Raw genomic sequence first — 16,149 nt, 5'->3', positions numbered from 1 at the left:
CAGTGTTGATGCTCTACTTTGTTATTAAGGCTTACATTTGACTTTTATCTTCTTTGTCACTTGTTCTCTCTCTCTGCTACAGACAACCCCAGCCTTCTTAGTCATGTTCCTGCTACTGTCCAGGTCCTTGATGTGAATGACAATCCCCCAGAAATAGCTACGCAGGAGGAGGGCATTGTGTGTGAGAGCTCAAGACCAGGACAGGTGAACATCTTGAACTTGCCTAGAAAAATCAGTGACACCTGTCTCTGCCTCTCTCTCTCTCTCTCCGTCTCTCTTTCTTTCTTTCTTCTCAGACATTTCAATCTTTCTACAGCTCAAACACGCCTCAGAAGAACTGGGCATTAACCTCAGTCATCTCCCTTGCACTGCATGCATTCTGCACTGTACCACTGTTTCCCTCTGCAGTTTGCTCACTGAAAGCTGAGCAGTAAGACACTGTAAAGGCATTGGAGAGAGCTGCTTAATCATCCCTTATTCAAAATGAGTATCTCAGCAGCAAACCATGACAGCTCTAAATCGAAGCTCATTGCAATTTGCTCTCAGTAGCTTCTGATTCATTCAAATTAAGAGGGTTTTTGAGATATAGAGCAATCAGCGCCTTGGAAATGGCTGAAGGCTGGCTCGGCAACGGTTGATGAAGTAAAGACTGTGGAGACACAACTAAATACATTTTTAATAGCTAGTGGTAGAAAAGTTAGAATTAAAGTTTGCATTACATTTAAATTATGGTTGCATTATAGCTCCAGGGTTCTTGGCCCAGGGGATTAAATGGGGAAGAATTCTAATGTGTTGAATCAAACAGTGACTTGCAATCATTCAAATGATGTGGAAAAATAGAGCTTCTCAATTAATGTTTACAGATCTGTTTGGAGTCCAGTCTTTTTTTAAATTATAGCGAGGTGACATTTTCTAATTAGATGGCAGGTGTCCAGAATTGGCACAGGAAATCTAGTTTTAGTAAAGAGTGAATTCACTGTTCTAAATTAATGCTCAAAGCAATGTAAACCAAAGGTAATCATCAACAGTACACCAGTGAACTGAACCATGATTAATTAAAAGGACCAACAACATTTTAAAGCACACATAACAATTTTAACACGGTGTCCTTTTTTTTTTTCTCCCTTGGTTAATGTTTGAACTGTACATGGCTTAGTGATTGCACCTTAAACTCCAAATAATTTATTTATTTTGTTATGTAAAACACTGAGTGCCCTTAAACAGAGCTTCCATATTAAAATGACCTACTGGGTTTCTATGGTGTTTGATAGCTCCTATTTTTTTGCCATAAATCAGAAATAAAGTTTCAAGATTTGTGAGTGAAGCTGAGAACAACAGGAACTAAATAAATAATGTTTTTAACTGATTTGGGGTTTTATTTTTATATGAAGACCTTTGCATGTAACAGCGTCACATCACATCACACATCATTGTACCGACAATTTGAATTTGTCATGGGTGCAAGTATTATATTAAGAACCGGTTATTGAAAGCTACAATGCAACATATTTTACACCTGTTAACTTTATATTAATATACCAGTATATTTTCTAGTATATAGACAAGCACGCAAATTGTTGGAGAGATTTAAGCATACAAATTGCTTATACAAGAGCCGAGACACATCAGACCATCACCTTCACCATGGAGAACAAATTTGTACCCACTCAGAAACCAACTAAAAGGGCAGACAATTTCAAGTTAGCAGACAATCGTCTGGTTTTCAAAACATATCACTGTGCTGATTTGTAAGAGTAATCAAGTGGCAGGTTTCTAATTGTTCATGATGTCAGAAATAAATGCTAAATATCATCTTTCTTATACTGGACAGTTACAGACAAAGGCTTGTGAAAGGATACCAAGAACACCAAAAAACTCTCATCAAAGATACGAACTCCCCATGGTTGTCGAGACTATCAGACTATCCTTCTCTACACTCACTGTGTATTTTACCAATTAAGGGTAACAACCTGACAAAAGTGCCCTGAGAGTACCCATGTCATTGTTAGATGCCAGCTCCCCCCGGGCACAAGCCAAATCCTCTGGCAACCACCCACTCTCTTTCAGACACCATACACAGTTCGAGTTTTCTAGAGGTCAGAAGAATTCTGATCAACAAATCATGACACATGCATCAGAAACTAAAACAACCCATTGTCCCACATGCAATTAGAGTGAAAGTGCTGCTAATTAAATATTACAAATGTCTCAAGTAATTTACCATGTCTTCTGAACAACAGGTGATCCAGACTGTGACAGCAATGGATAAGGATGACTTTGCCAATGGACAGCGGTTTTCCTTTGCTTTGCCAAGCCATTTACCAGTTAATCCCAATTTCACCCTGAAGGACAATGAAGGTAATTAAAGTGATCAATATGTTTGTTTGCATTTCTTATGAGTTTTGCACTCTGCCTTCGGGGCAGGGCTCCATTGTCATTGCTCACATTCAAGAATCCAATAACCTGCACTAATTTCCTCATACCGTAGAGGAGCGATAAAAATATACATTCTGTCAGCTGGGTACGGTACATATCTGGAGACTCAAATACCACTGGGATCAACTCTGATTTGGGTCTCCATGAAATGCTAAGAGTCATAGGGGTTTAGTGTGTTTGTGCATTTGTTGTTAAATGGATTATCCATTCTGGCACTCTCTTTTTTCCCCTCCTGTGTGCATTATTTTGTGGTGGCGCAGGGCCAACAGTTACCATGGCAACCATCTCATTCTCAGGTGCATACCTAGCCCCAAGTTGGTCTGCAGTGACAGTGCCTTTAAAGCTCTCAGCCAGAAGATCTCACAGATGCTCACAGAGAAGACAAGTTCACAGCACTCCATATAGACCTTTGAACCAGAGAGAAGCAGGAAAGAAGAGTGGAAGGGAGCATGAGAGAGATCAGAAAAATCGACTTAATAATAGGATAGCATAGGATAAGTCTGTTTAGCCTTTAGTACAGTTACCAGCACAAGATTCTCCTAGTCAACTTCAACTACACTGAGGTGCAGGCGAAAGTTTTGCTGCATTCACGTTGAGTGGCACTTGAAGACATTCCTGACCTCCAATCCTTAGAGGCAGATGAATCAAACAAAGCAAGGATAGGCTGCAACAGTGCTCCAAAGAGCCACATCTCTCCTGAAAGACTATGAATTATCATTTTTTTAAAAACTCAAATTTGATTTACATTGTTGATTGAACAGTTTGTTGCACTTTTACATATATTCAGCCAGTACAGTAGCTCTGTAGTCAAATGTTAAACACTCCTAGGTGGGAAACAGGGATGTGGTTGTATTTGTGAGAGGACAACCCCCCCCCCCCCCCCCCCCCCCCCCCCCCAAAGAAAAAAATTTCAGTGGAAAGATCACTTGGTATAAATCCAATAACACTTTTTTTTAATCCCTGCTAATTGAGGACTGGTATTTTATCACATTGTTGGTGTGAAGACATTGTATTAGTAGTGAAAAACACTTGTTAAATTTATTCTTATATCTTTGACACTTTCTTACTCTAGGGTACTGAGAAATACACTGAGGTGCATCTCCAACATGGCATTCAAAATATCTCTTGCTGATTTGCCATATGCTCTTTTGGGGAATCACAGTGTGTACTTGAAGGGAAGCTAATAAAAGCTAATACTGAAAAATCACTTATTAACTAACAAGCTGGCCACAGTGATGCATACTGTGATGCTTCTCCATTTTGATTTGCTTTCTGTATAGTACAATGTCTACCAGACAAAATGAGGCAGTAAAATTTAAATGATCTATTCTATTGCGATTAACAATAGTAGGTAAATGCATAGTAAGGTAAAGGTCTAGCCAATAATTCCTTTGATCACTTAATCTAAATATTCTGACCAAATAAACTGCAGAGCCTATGAGCCTGTCAGATTTTTCTTGTAGGGGTTTATAGCTCCAAGGCAGGTCTTCCAGGGCAAATTGGTATTAGATGAGAGGCCAAGTCAAAGTCCTATAAGAATCAGTGTCTTTGTAAAGGTCTGCTTGGATCAGAGAGACTGTAGCACCCTCGTGTAGCCAGGCCTTAAAGACATGTGCCTGGTGGGTAGGACGGACCCTTCTACTTTGAATGCACAGTGAACATTACATTCTTAAAACACTAGATTTGATGTTGAAATGCAGGGATTTTGAAAGTGTTCTCTGTTATTTCACTCTATTTACTACAACAGAGCCATCCGCAGCAAAACATAACATTAGCAAAGCATTCAGGAAGGTTATTTATTTATTTATTTTTGATGGTGTAGATAAACAGGCCTTGAGGGACATTTGTTTTCACAGCCTGTAATGTGTCTTTCGATTAGGGTTTTAGCACCTGCTACAAACCGCCCCACAGGCTCATTTTTCTCTGACTATGTCAGTGATGGTCCAATTATGTGTCATGACATGGAAATAGAAAATGATTTCCACTTTAATGATTTGTTAAGGAGCACCTAATAAAACAAAGAGAATTGTATGCAAGACATAGTGTACAAGGTAGATTTAAGGGAAACCTCCAGGAATAATTTATTCAATCCAACAAACAGATTCTACAATGCTCACATGATGTCTTTTCTCACCCTCAACACATTAAATGAAATCAGGCTTTTTTAGCTGTAACATACAGAGATCTTTGGATTTTCTTCCATCCATCCATTTTCTATACCCGCTTTTCCTGAATCAGGGTCACGGGGATCTGCTGGAGCCTATCCCAGCTCTCTCTCGGGTGGAAGGCAGGGGTACACCCTGGACAGGTCACCAGTCCATCACAGGGCCCCATAGAGACAAACAACCTCACACACTCACACTCACTCCTATGGGCAATTTAGAGTCACCAATCAACCTGACATACATGTTTTTGGACTGTGGGAGGAAACCAGAGTACCTGGAGAAAACCCACACAAGCACAGGGAGAACATGCAGACTCCACACAGAAAGGCTGGGTTGCAAACCCACGACCTTCTTGCTGTGAGGCAACAGTGCTAACCACTCAGCCACCATGCTGCCAAATAAATGAAAAGCAGCTGCTAAACAGCCAAATCCAACTTGTTCTTTAGACCAAACAGTACCTCCATGTTAAGATGAATTGATCAAGGGCATACTGTATCTAGCCTACTCTAAAGTTTTTGACAAGGACAGTGGGGTTCTTATTTTAAGGGCTACCTACTATGTTACACACTATCAGAGACACACTGACAACTTAAGAAAAGGACCATTCTAAGGAATAGAACGGGGCAGTCGAGGATAGGGATATGGAGTCGGACTTGTAACCTGAAATTTGCAGATTCGAGTCTCAGGTCTGGCAGGAATTTTTGGTGGCACAGAGTGAATAGCCAGCGCCCTGTCCACCTTCAATACCACGACCGAGGTGAGACCCTTGAGCAAGGCACCGGACCCCCAACTGCTCCCCGGGCACCACAGCTCTGGCTGCCCACTGCTCCAGGTGTGTGTTCACGGTGTGTGTGTGCTCACTGCTGTGTGTGTGCACTTTGGAATTGGGTTAAAATGCAGAGCACAAATTCTGAGTATGGGTCACCATACTTGGCCATATAAGTCACTTTCACTTTTTTTGTCACTTTCACTGAATGATGAAAACGACATGTTGTCAACTGTTTTTCAACTGCTTTGTAATTTGCTTGTGCTTTATATTGTAATTCCACATATACTTAGATGATGCATGTAACTTCTGTTGTCCTCTACATTACTCTGAGCTCATCTGAAGTTTTAAAACCAACCTCTACTTACTGTTAAGCTGCAGCACCTGAGTCCAAGCTGCTCCAATTATCTCCAGTCACTTGGAGCCTGCATTTTCGGTTGCACTCAAAAGAGGCATTGGAGTTATATAGAAGTCTCCTGCCATTATGTATTCTAAATTATTTGCTATGTTCAGTATATCTGGGTTAGAGAGCAGCAGACACAATGTGCCAGATTTTTGACTTCAGTTTCTGATAATTAAAGTAAGCTCTTCTCACTTGAAGCAGCTTCTTTCATTGCTGTTGTCACAGACCAGAACAGTTAAGAGCTGCTCTGTGCCAGGTTCTAATGCTGCCTTCTGTTGGTGTGCAACTGACGAAAATCCCTCTCAGTCACTGGCACGACTAACTCTCTCATGACCCCTTTTCCTTCTCAGTTACAGCTTGCTCACAGTAGATCCTCATTAAACTTGGATTTCTGTGGCTCTTTTCACAGTTTTTATACAAAGAAAATTGGTTCAATTTGAGACATGATATCTTCTAATTGATTCCTAACTCATTACAGGTAATTTCACTTTTAAAATAATGAATTAAGTACTACTTACAACAACATACTGAGGCAGCAGACAGATATGTTGATGCAGTTGAAGTGCTTGACATGCTACAGTAAATGCAGGTCAAACTCCTGCAGCGTATTAGACACCATTAAGACTGAAAAACAAACAGATGTTTTTGCTCATCTACTCCAGGAAAACACTTTGTGGTAAATCTGTTCTGTCGAAAGGCTTTTAAATATTCAACTTCACTATGACTTCTTTACAATGACTGAAACGTGAATGCTTCTTTGATGTCTTTATGTGTCACGCTGCGATGACGTTTGTTTCTCTAAATCGAAATTAAAGGAGGAGTATGATCTCTAAATAACCCGAAGACTTAAATAGATCAATTGATTTCTAAAGATATCTTCAAGTATGTATACAGAAGACCTTAAAATATTATAGTTAATCAGCTTTGTTGAGAGAAGCCCTGTTAAGCCATTGATATGTGGGATGTTTAATTAGCTTTTATATAATTCTCACTTCACTTGCAATGAGTGTAATACTTCTAGAGTCCCAAACAACCATTATCAAATGGCCCATTTCATCACAATTTGTGCTAAGAGGGCAAAGGGTTTCTCTCATGCTGGTTTTGTAAAAACTTGTGGAAACACCAAACCACCGTGCTGAAAAAGGAATAATGATTTTTTTTTTGTTTTTAAATTAACAAACCAATATTGTTGTGCATGAATGTGTATAGTAAGGCCTCAGCTGGTGTTGGTGCCACATTGGATCTATGAACCAATTTGTCTCTGCATAATGAAGGAACATAATAATAGTACTCTCCAGTCCACTTTGACTGTTACTGCAAATAACAATTTGTTTTGTTTGCAGTGGTGGTGCATGCACACATAACAGCCTTAAGCAGAACAAATACATGTATTTAGTGCTTCGTCCTTTCACGTGTTAACTTTTTTGGAAAAGAGAACATTTCATGTGTGAAAACTGCCGGATTCTTCTACCGATTGTCAATGTGCATATGGAAACATCCTAAACTGTTTCAAGTACTTTTATTACCTAACCACATGGTGTTGCATAGAAATACTGTTCTCTATTGAAAATCCATCTTCTATAGAAGTGAAAGGTATGCTTTAGCATCTGTATGACGCACAAAAAGGTACTTAAGAGAGTGTCAGTATTTCATGCCCTGGGTGAAGAACGTGTTGATAGTAGAAGAAATCAGTGTGGTCCAATTAGACCCCAACAAGCAATGGTCAACATATAATGTGGTTGTGTTCAAAGGCTGTTCTCTGTTTGTGGTGCACTGAAATTTCCAAATGCCAGTGTGGCAGTTTAGCAGCAACAGCTGTTAAGTAGCATCAGCGGTCAACAAACTTCACACTAATATAGTATTTTTTTTTAATTATTATTTTTTTATCATCAATGGCAACTTAAATCAATCACTTAAAGCTTTTTTTTGGCCAAATTCCTCCACCATGTCAAGTTTGTTAAAGAGAAGAAACCTTGTTTACATCCATACACATTGTTGCTGACTCCATGATGTTTGTATGTCTTTTCTATGCTGCACAGAGGTCCATGCAAAGTTACATGTTCTTCTCTGCATGTACTGTATCTCAAACAAATGCACACATGACAAAAATACATAATAACAATAATAATAATAATAATAATTCATTTTTTTACAAGCAACCTAATCACTAACTCCTCTCTGTTGTCATTCCCAGGCATTTTTGTTAATTAAAATAAGCCTTAGCGATTCAGACTAATCCATATTCAATGCTGGATCTCCACTTAAAGAAGACTGTTACATTTGTCTTTCAGTGTGGTGTTTATTATTCTGTATGAAATGCCTATTATTTCTACATAAAGTGACATTAGTGGTTGAGTAACACTGAGCCAATATTTATTAATATAGCCACTTTATAATACCTGGAGGTGTAACAGCATATATATGTGCCATTTTCTGTTTGGTTCAGAAGGTTTGGATTGTATGTGACTTGTTCTGCTTCAGTAAACCCCAAATAATTACTGTATAATTAGTGTAATTCACACTAATAACAGTCTACATAGGGGCACATATGTACCGAATAGTCATTTCAAAATTGCAGGTTCTAACCAGAAAGTCTGAAGAGTAATTAGAGACACCAGAAGATTTACCAAAATATATATTGCTACTTCTCTAAGCAGAAAGGGTGTGGATTTATATATATATATACCCAGCTTCAGAATGTGGCCCAATGAATATTAAGTCCCACTATACTCTGTGGGTTATGTTCCAAGTGGCAACTTGTGAGAAGGTTTGTGCTGAATGCTACACCTACTCACACCCACCAAAGTTCACAAGATATCCAGCTAAGTGCATGTGTAGGCAAGTGTGAAGTCTGTAGAGATGTGTGTGCATTGTATGTGTCTATTGTTGTTTTATTTTTGGTTTGCTTGTTTTTATTTATCACGCTTCACATGCTCTACAGAGAGTCAGCTTTATGGCAAAAATATTTGCATCGACAAAATACTTTAATAATTTACATTTTATTAAAATGTAACTTTTAAATGTATCCAAGAGTATAATTCACTCATGAAAACAAACTATAAGAGACACAAACTTTTGGAAATGACCCCAGAGATGATAAGTAAGTCCTAAAGCCTAACTGTTTTCATGAGCCCTATCTCTGCATCTCTATGAATATTGTGTTTCTTTCCTGATGCTGTATACAAAAGAAATTGTAAGTGATGCATTCTTTTTAATATCTGCTTTTTTATGTGATGGAAAAACATAAACCAGAAAAAAGCAACGGTTGCAGTGTTCTGCAAAATAACATAGATCAAAAAATGCAGGTTTATTTTCAGTTAACTGTGAAATGCTCTCAAAAGCATATTTTCCCTAATTCCCTGGGTGGTCACCTGCCTCGCACTACAGGTACCATCACAGAACAGAAGCTGTCACAACATGGCCAAGGTGTGACTGGTAACTCGTGCTATCTCTCCTCATGTCTGGATACCACGTGGCTACAGATGGCCCATTTCATCGCCGTGTTAATCAACAAGCACACAGCTCTCCACCCATCTGTGATGAGTGAAATTAGCATGATATAATTGATGTGCACTTCCTTGTTGTGGTCTGTTCAGGAACCTGTGCTGCTGTGGTTGTGTGCTTCAAAGTGTAAATGCTGTGATGGCAAACACCACACACAGCTTGTTTGTCTGTATCTGCCTTAGCCTCCATCTTCATCTTCTCTGCTGTCTCTCTCTTTTCCTTTGGCTCACGCAGACGCACACACAACTCCTCCAATCAACCCGTCTCCTCCCCCTGTACTCATGTCGTCTTCCAACTCCCCATCTCTCTTGTTATTTGCATCTCTCATACACCACTCTCGCAAAGCCCCCACCCATCTGCTTGCTGATACGGTGATACTGCAAGTCTGACTTAATAAAGCTTGAAGTACGTGTTGTCATTCCAACTGTCGATCATTATAATTATTCACGGATGGAGCAGAGATTGGAGTGGGAGGCGAGGTCTCAGAGCAGCAGCACGATAGTATAGCACAGCGGAGGTGTTTTTGCTGGGTGGAAAGGGAAAGGTTGCCCTGTACGCGATTGACTGTTTTCAGAAATTAAAATATTTTGTAAGATATATTAGTATGCTATGTGTCATCCTCAAGTTTGTAGTCAGTCATGTGAGAGCCAAGATAGCCATCCAGCTGTCTGGTTCACACAGCGCTATATTTAAATGAACAGGTATGGAAGGTCATGTATTGTAACCACAGATGTTATGCTTATCTCTGCTCCATATCTATATATTTATGTATCTCTCTATTTAAAAAATCGATTTCTTTAATTTTGCATATTAGTGTCTACTCGACGCTATGTTATAACATATATAAAGTTATTTGGAAGCCCATCACATAATACAATGGATAAAATGATGATCTGTTGGGATACCCTCTCTCACAGAGCCTGTAAGCTTGATAGGTCTCAAAATGAACAAATTATCCTGTTAAGCTGCCTATGAATGTGCACATCCACTGCACATTACATTACATTATAGATATAGTACATTATCAACATTTCCAGATTATTGGAAAAGTAAACAAGTACATAAATCTAAAGTTCAACATGCACAACTCCAAAGAGATCAAGTAGCTTTCCTAACCGACCACATTGCTCCACAGCAATCATTCACAGCTATAGTGTAAAGCACGTAATCAAATGAAAATCCAAAATATGTACTTTCAAAGTACAAGAATATGAAATTACAAAATGACACTCTATAATATCTTATTTATTCAGTGATGAAAGTCAGCACACCAGTGGTTTGGTTTTGGTAGGAACTGGCGAAATACTGGAGTATAAATGCCACCACATGGCTAACAGCACCTGTGCCCATGGTGTTGTTGATGATCAAATGTCCAGTGAGTCTCTATGGATCATTTGGGTCCTGGCTCAGACAAATCCATATGACAAAATGTTTAATTATATGTCAAAATACACTAGGCTGCTTCAGTTGGCTATAGCAATCAAGGAGACAGTAGCAAATAGCTGGCTGTGCATGTTATACATATTGCAGTGTTATGATAGGCAGTATTGCAGAATTCACAATATATTTCATCAAAAACATTGGTGAGGGTTGGAATACCTGTGAGTACAGAGCTTGTTCTCAATCCACTTTTATTAAACACATGTTGGATCTGTTTATTTGTTCTCCAATGTTTGCTGAGTCTTGCCATAAAACCTTCCATTAGGACTCACCCTTATTTGCTTTTTCTTCTCTACAAGTTCAGCTTTTTTTTCTTTTTCTTTAGAAATTTTTGTTCATTTACATGACATGTTCCACTACCTGAAGTGCTTCTGCAGAGGCGAAGGTTAGCTGCTCTTTTGCAGCACATTACGATAGTAAACAAACACCTTTGAAATTCGTGCAACAGACAGTGAGAATTTTACGTGTTCCTTTTACGTGTTTTTTTTCCAGTTTAATTGACATGTCTTACCCCTGGTCTAAATGTCTGCCTGTATAAATATGTAATTGCAGGCTCTGCTGAAAGATGACACAACTGAGAAGAAAGCAAAACCATCAATTACTCTTAGCCAAGGGGTCTAATTTTTCTTAACCTTTTTTTTTTCATTATAGATGGCACTGCCAGCATTATCGCAAGAAGGCGTCGATTCAGCCACCTGACCCAGGAGCTGTATGAACTGCCCATTGTGGTGTGGGACAATGGGGAGCCATCGCTGAGTGGCACCAGTACCTTGACCTTGCGGGTGTGTCCATGCCAACGCCACGGCAGGGTCCGAATGTGCCAAGGCGAGGCATTTCTCTCCTCAGCAGGTCTAAGCACGGGGGCTCTGATTGCCATCCTGCTGTGCATCGTCATCCTGCTGGGTACGTTTGGGACAGCCATTCTGGACACTGCAGCAGTGGGGAGCTGCCCAGGGGCAGTTATCCTGAGGGTATGGATAGAGGAAATGGACCTTAGACGAGAAGGGCTTGAAAAGGGTTGACAAGGGCGGAGGAGAAGAGAGGCATGAATAGATGTGAGGACACAAGCCGAATTTAGATTGAGGGTAAAAAGAGCTGGAGAGGGCATGGGTGGATGAAAAAAAGATGATATGAAGGGCAGAAGAGAAAGACAGAGACTGGAGGCTGGAGGAGAGGTGACTAGAAAAGAAATGTTGAGGACAAAGACAGAAAAGAAGAGGGAAAAGGAAACTGCAAGGTCAGTGTGATTCAGTGAGGAGGTGCATACAACAAAATACTGTGAATAACTACAGTGGTTGGAGAGGGGAACTTGAATCTGAGAGTCGTAAGGATCAAGGTTTAGATAGGCAGCTCAAACACATAGACATCGGTCACATTTGCTGTTGATTTGAAATTCAGTTTGAATCTGCTTATGCAACCAAATCTTCTTTTTTTCTCCATCACTGCCTGGTCTGCACATGTTTAAAATTGCATATTGTGATTATAAAAGCAGAGTATAAGTATAGAGGAGTGTGGTGGCTGCCAATATCTACGCCACTCTTGTTCATTTTATGTGTGATGGATGTGTGCTGCACCATGAATACAAAACACCATCAGAAATACACTGATAATAAACAGGGACACTTCACGTTACATGGTTGTCGCAGTGCAAGAAAACAGTCAGTGAGCCTATGTGACTTATTAGTAGGACTACCAGTCGTTGCAGTGACATCAAATGATATATATATATATATATATATACACATATTTGCAAATAATATAATTTTACATATGGATTGTAGGCAGTATTTACAGGTGACATTAAAATAGAATAAATAAACAAATAACCTGAAAATGTTTCTCTTCTAAAAATACCTGAGATTTGGAACAAATTTTAAGTTAAACAGCTAAACAGACCAATTTCTTCCTTTGCAAAGCAAATTGCAACAGAACATGAGTAGAATAACTGTCAAATAACAAGGCGTCACAGTTTTGTGTCTCACCTTGTCTCTTGTCTGTGAACATTAGTGTGTGAAGGTTATGCATATTCATACTGGCAGTCTCCTCCATCCCAAAGCCTCTGACAGAGGGAACCAAAAGGCCATCACCATTGTTTGGAGTAAATGCTTGAGTGAGAGACACATGCTGAATCACTATATATAGTGGGTCAGAGTTAGTAAATCACACTTCAGGTAGTCTGCCTCACCATTTTTCATAATTCACCATCTCTGATGTTCATACCAGGTACAAAAAATAGCTCCATGTGGGCGCCCTGGTGGAGTAGTGCTACTAAAATAGGTGTACTGCAATATCCCCACCTCTAGAAATTTTGCTGCATGCTATGCCCCCTCTCTTGCTATTTGTCTCTTTATCATAAGGTTTTGTATGAAATTTCAGAACTCACTGGCCCCATTTACACCTGGTATTAACATGTGATCTATGTTTCTGCTGTGCTCTCACTGTGATCAGATCTCAGTATGCAAAATAGTTTGTATGGCTGTAAAACTTACAAAATGTGCATCTTAGGTCAAGAAAAGGAATGCAATAGACTGTTAATATTTAAATATGGCTTTATTACTAGCTATGGCTATTACTTGTACCGTTAAGCTGGATATACTCTGTTTTTGTGATCTTCCACAAAAATCCAATAGAGACTAAAACCAACAATGAATTCTCTGCCCTTCCTGTAATTACTGTGGACCCAGTTTAGTTTACTCATATGTTCCATAGACCTCCACTGTTTTCCTAAAAAAAATAAAAAAAATAAAAAACACACCCCTTGACATGTTTCTCAAAAAATACATGGTGTACTTGCACTACAAAGAACTTGCAGAGTAATGCAAACATTGCACGGCGGCTGATTTTTTCTTACTTCAGAGACTGTACAAAACTGTTTTTAGATTTTGAGGTTCCTCTTTTAGTCAGTGCAGCGCTTTGAGTCACTGGTGTATTTTTAACAGTGTTTGGGCAACAAAGGAGGTCTATAGAACACACAAATAAACTAAACCATGATCTGCTATAAATTCTTAGATATCACCAGTCAAATTTCCATTTCTATTCATTTGATTATTTTTTTGAGATTCCTCAGGAGCTCTGATCTAACTTGTTCTTCTAGGGCCAATGTGGCATAACAAACTCAATTTCTGTATAACATTGCTGTAAAAATGTCCTTCTTTTCAAAATGCAATTTTATTAAGTAGATGTTAGTGCATTGAGGTCATCACTTACCCAGAGAAGTACAGCTTATTAGTTGTAGGAACTAGTTCCAAGCTGTGACATGACATCAAATATTACATGGTCTCTTGACCTTATTAACAGTTGAAAAGATTTCCATGCTTTAGTTTACTTATATAGCAGAGGCATTTGGCAACATCATGCAACATTTTATTTTGCTGTGATACAACTGTTTTATTATATTCGTTATATTACTGCCCTTAACCAAAAGATGATTACGTTAAACATACCTCCATGTGCTTTCCCTTTACTTGATGTCTTTGTCTTGATACATTCGTGCTGGATGTGAGGTTGAATTTGCTGCACACATGATGGTTTTGTGTATATTATTATCAAAGAATCATCACAACCTCAATGGTAGTGTCAACTAATAGAGATTATTGCTTTTCAGTTCCTCAACACTTGAGAGTTTTTGGTATCATGATAGATAATCTGGACTTATAATTGGCATGTGTGCATTTTGTTTGCTGTTTACCACAGCATGCCTTTCACAAGCTATGAATTACCAAGCAATATAGGCACATCCAGAGATTCATATTGGAAAACATGGTTGAGTAATGTAATCACATTCAGCTTTTATATTATGTGATGCTAAGAAATGTGTTAATTTAATTGTTGAGAAAAGCTATTTTCTTTCAGTGCTGCTTTTGTCTTGATCAAACATCAAACATTCAGTTTAGAGTATGAAGTTATTTTCCAGAACTATATTTGCTATTTATTACTACATTAGGCTTCATTTGTCATTTTTCAGTGATATTATCCTAAATAATACTCAGTATTTGTTTTTAGGAATGCAAGCACTGATAGCAAACACATTTTTGCTTGTCTTGCAGCCATCGTGGTTCTCTTCATTACACTGAGGCGGAGCAAGAAAGAGCCCCTCATCATCTCTGAGGAGGACGTCAGAGAGAACGTGGTCACATACGATGACGAGGGTGGAGGCGAGGAGGACACAGAGGCTTTCGACATCATTGCCCTTCGTAACCCAGCTGCAGCTGAGGAGCTCAAGTTTCGTCGGGATGTACGCCCAGAGGCTAGGCAACACTGCGGCCCACCCCGCACCTGCCAGAGCCCAGCACTGGAGCTGGATGAGGTGGATGTACATGAGTTTATCAAACAGAGACTGGTGGAGGCTGATACGGACACCAGCGTGCCACCCTATGACTCCCTCCAGACCTACGCTTATGAGGGTCAGGGCTCACCCACAGGAACCATCAGTCCTCTAGACTCTCCCGGCACACAATCAGAGCAGGATTATAACTACCTGGATGACTGGGGGCCTGAGTTCCAGAAACTGGCTGAACTCTATGAAGAGGCAGAGTCAGAAATAATGACCTAGTCTGTGATTTCACTCCTGTTGAAACCAAATCTGTTTGAAAACCATTTTTTCAAATTTTCAGTAAACAGTATAAACAAACAGAGATGCTTTCAAATTGTTCTGGTGGTTTTGAACTTCCATTGTTGAACTAAAAACACAGCTATATATTTTTTTCTTTTCTTTTTCCATTTTGTCGCTTTGGCTCATCGGTCGTTTATCTGGAAATATTAAATCAGATTTTGAGATGGAGGAACAACAATTTGGGGAAAAAGGAAAATGATATTTTCTTTGGTGTATATTTTTTATTGCTCAATAAAGTCCTTAAATCCATGTGAGTGGATATGTGAAAAGAAAATGTTCATGAGTCTTCTTCCTCCAAGAATGGATAAAGAGTAGCGTATACTATGCAGCTAAGATATATTATAGTGCATTATAGTGCGGGGCATTGCCAAAGGTGATCATTAATCACCATGCAGAGGATAATGCCAAGCAAACAACATGCACAATAATGACAGATCCAGTCAAATGCACTACATTACATTTCTGTAATGTCAAGTGAGGGGAGGCAAGACAACACTGAATGACATTTATCAAATATAACTTTAGGAGATTAAATGCATCATAAATACATGCCACATTATAGTTCTCAGTGAATGTAAAGGAATAGAATCCAAAGTGAAAAAGTAATGAGATTGATTTAAATTGATGAGAGCCAAAATTAAGTTATTGCTTAAACTTATGAACCCTTAAACATATAGAATATGTGCCTTCTTCAGAAATGTTGCAGATTCGTTTTCTGAATACACTGAACCAAAAAGGTAACCCTATTTTCCCAACCTTTCCCCAGTCTCACTCTATTAGGTGTTTGAGACCCCCCTTTAAAGAGGACACGGTCTTTGTGCTG

General features: G+C 39.1%; 1 protein-coding gene across 2 annotated transcripts in view; it reads left to right on the top strand.

Annotated features, from left to right (window-relative positions):
* Positions 1-15,331, top strand: part of LOC113121506 (cadherin-18) — an 84,500-nt gene extending 69,169 nt beyond the window's left edge. For both annotated transcript variants that reach the window (XM_026292065.1, XM_026292064.1), the window contains 4 exons: positions 83-204; positions 2,241-2,358; positions 11,366-11,617; positions 14,761-15,331. In XM_026292065.1, coding sequence (XP_026147850.1) covers positions 83-204; positions 2,241-2,358; positions 11,366-11,617; positions 14,761-15,266 — 998 coding nt within the window. In that variant the 3' untranslated portion in view covers positions 15,267-15,331. The remainder of the gene's footprint in view (positions 1-82; positions 205-2,240; positions 2,359-11,365; positions 11,618-14,760) is intronic.
* Positions 15,332-16,149: the final 818 nt, after the last annotated feature.

The sequence above is a fragment of the Mastacembelus armatus genome, chromosome 20 (assembly GCF_900324485.2).
Source record: "Mastacembelus armatus chromosome 20, fMasArm1.2, whole genome shotgun sequence".
Taxonomy (NCBI): Eukaryota; Metazoa; Chordata; class Actinopteri; order Synbranchiformes; family Mastacembelidae; genus Mastacembelus; species Mastacembelus armatus.
The sequence above is the reverse complement of the archived record's forward strand: the minus strand, read 5'-3'. Positions and strand labels throughout refer to the sequence as shown.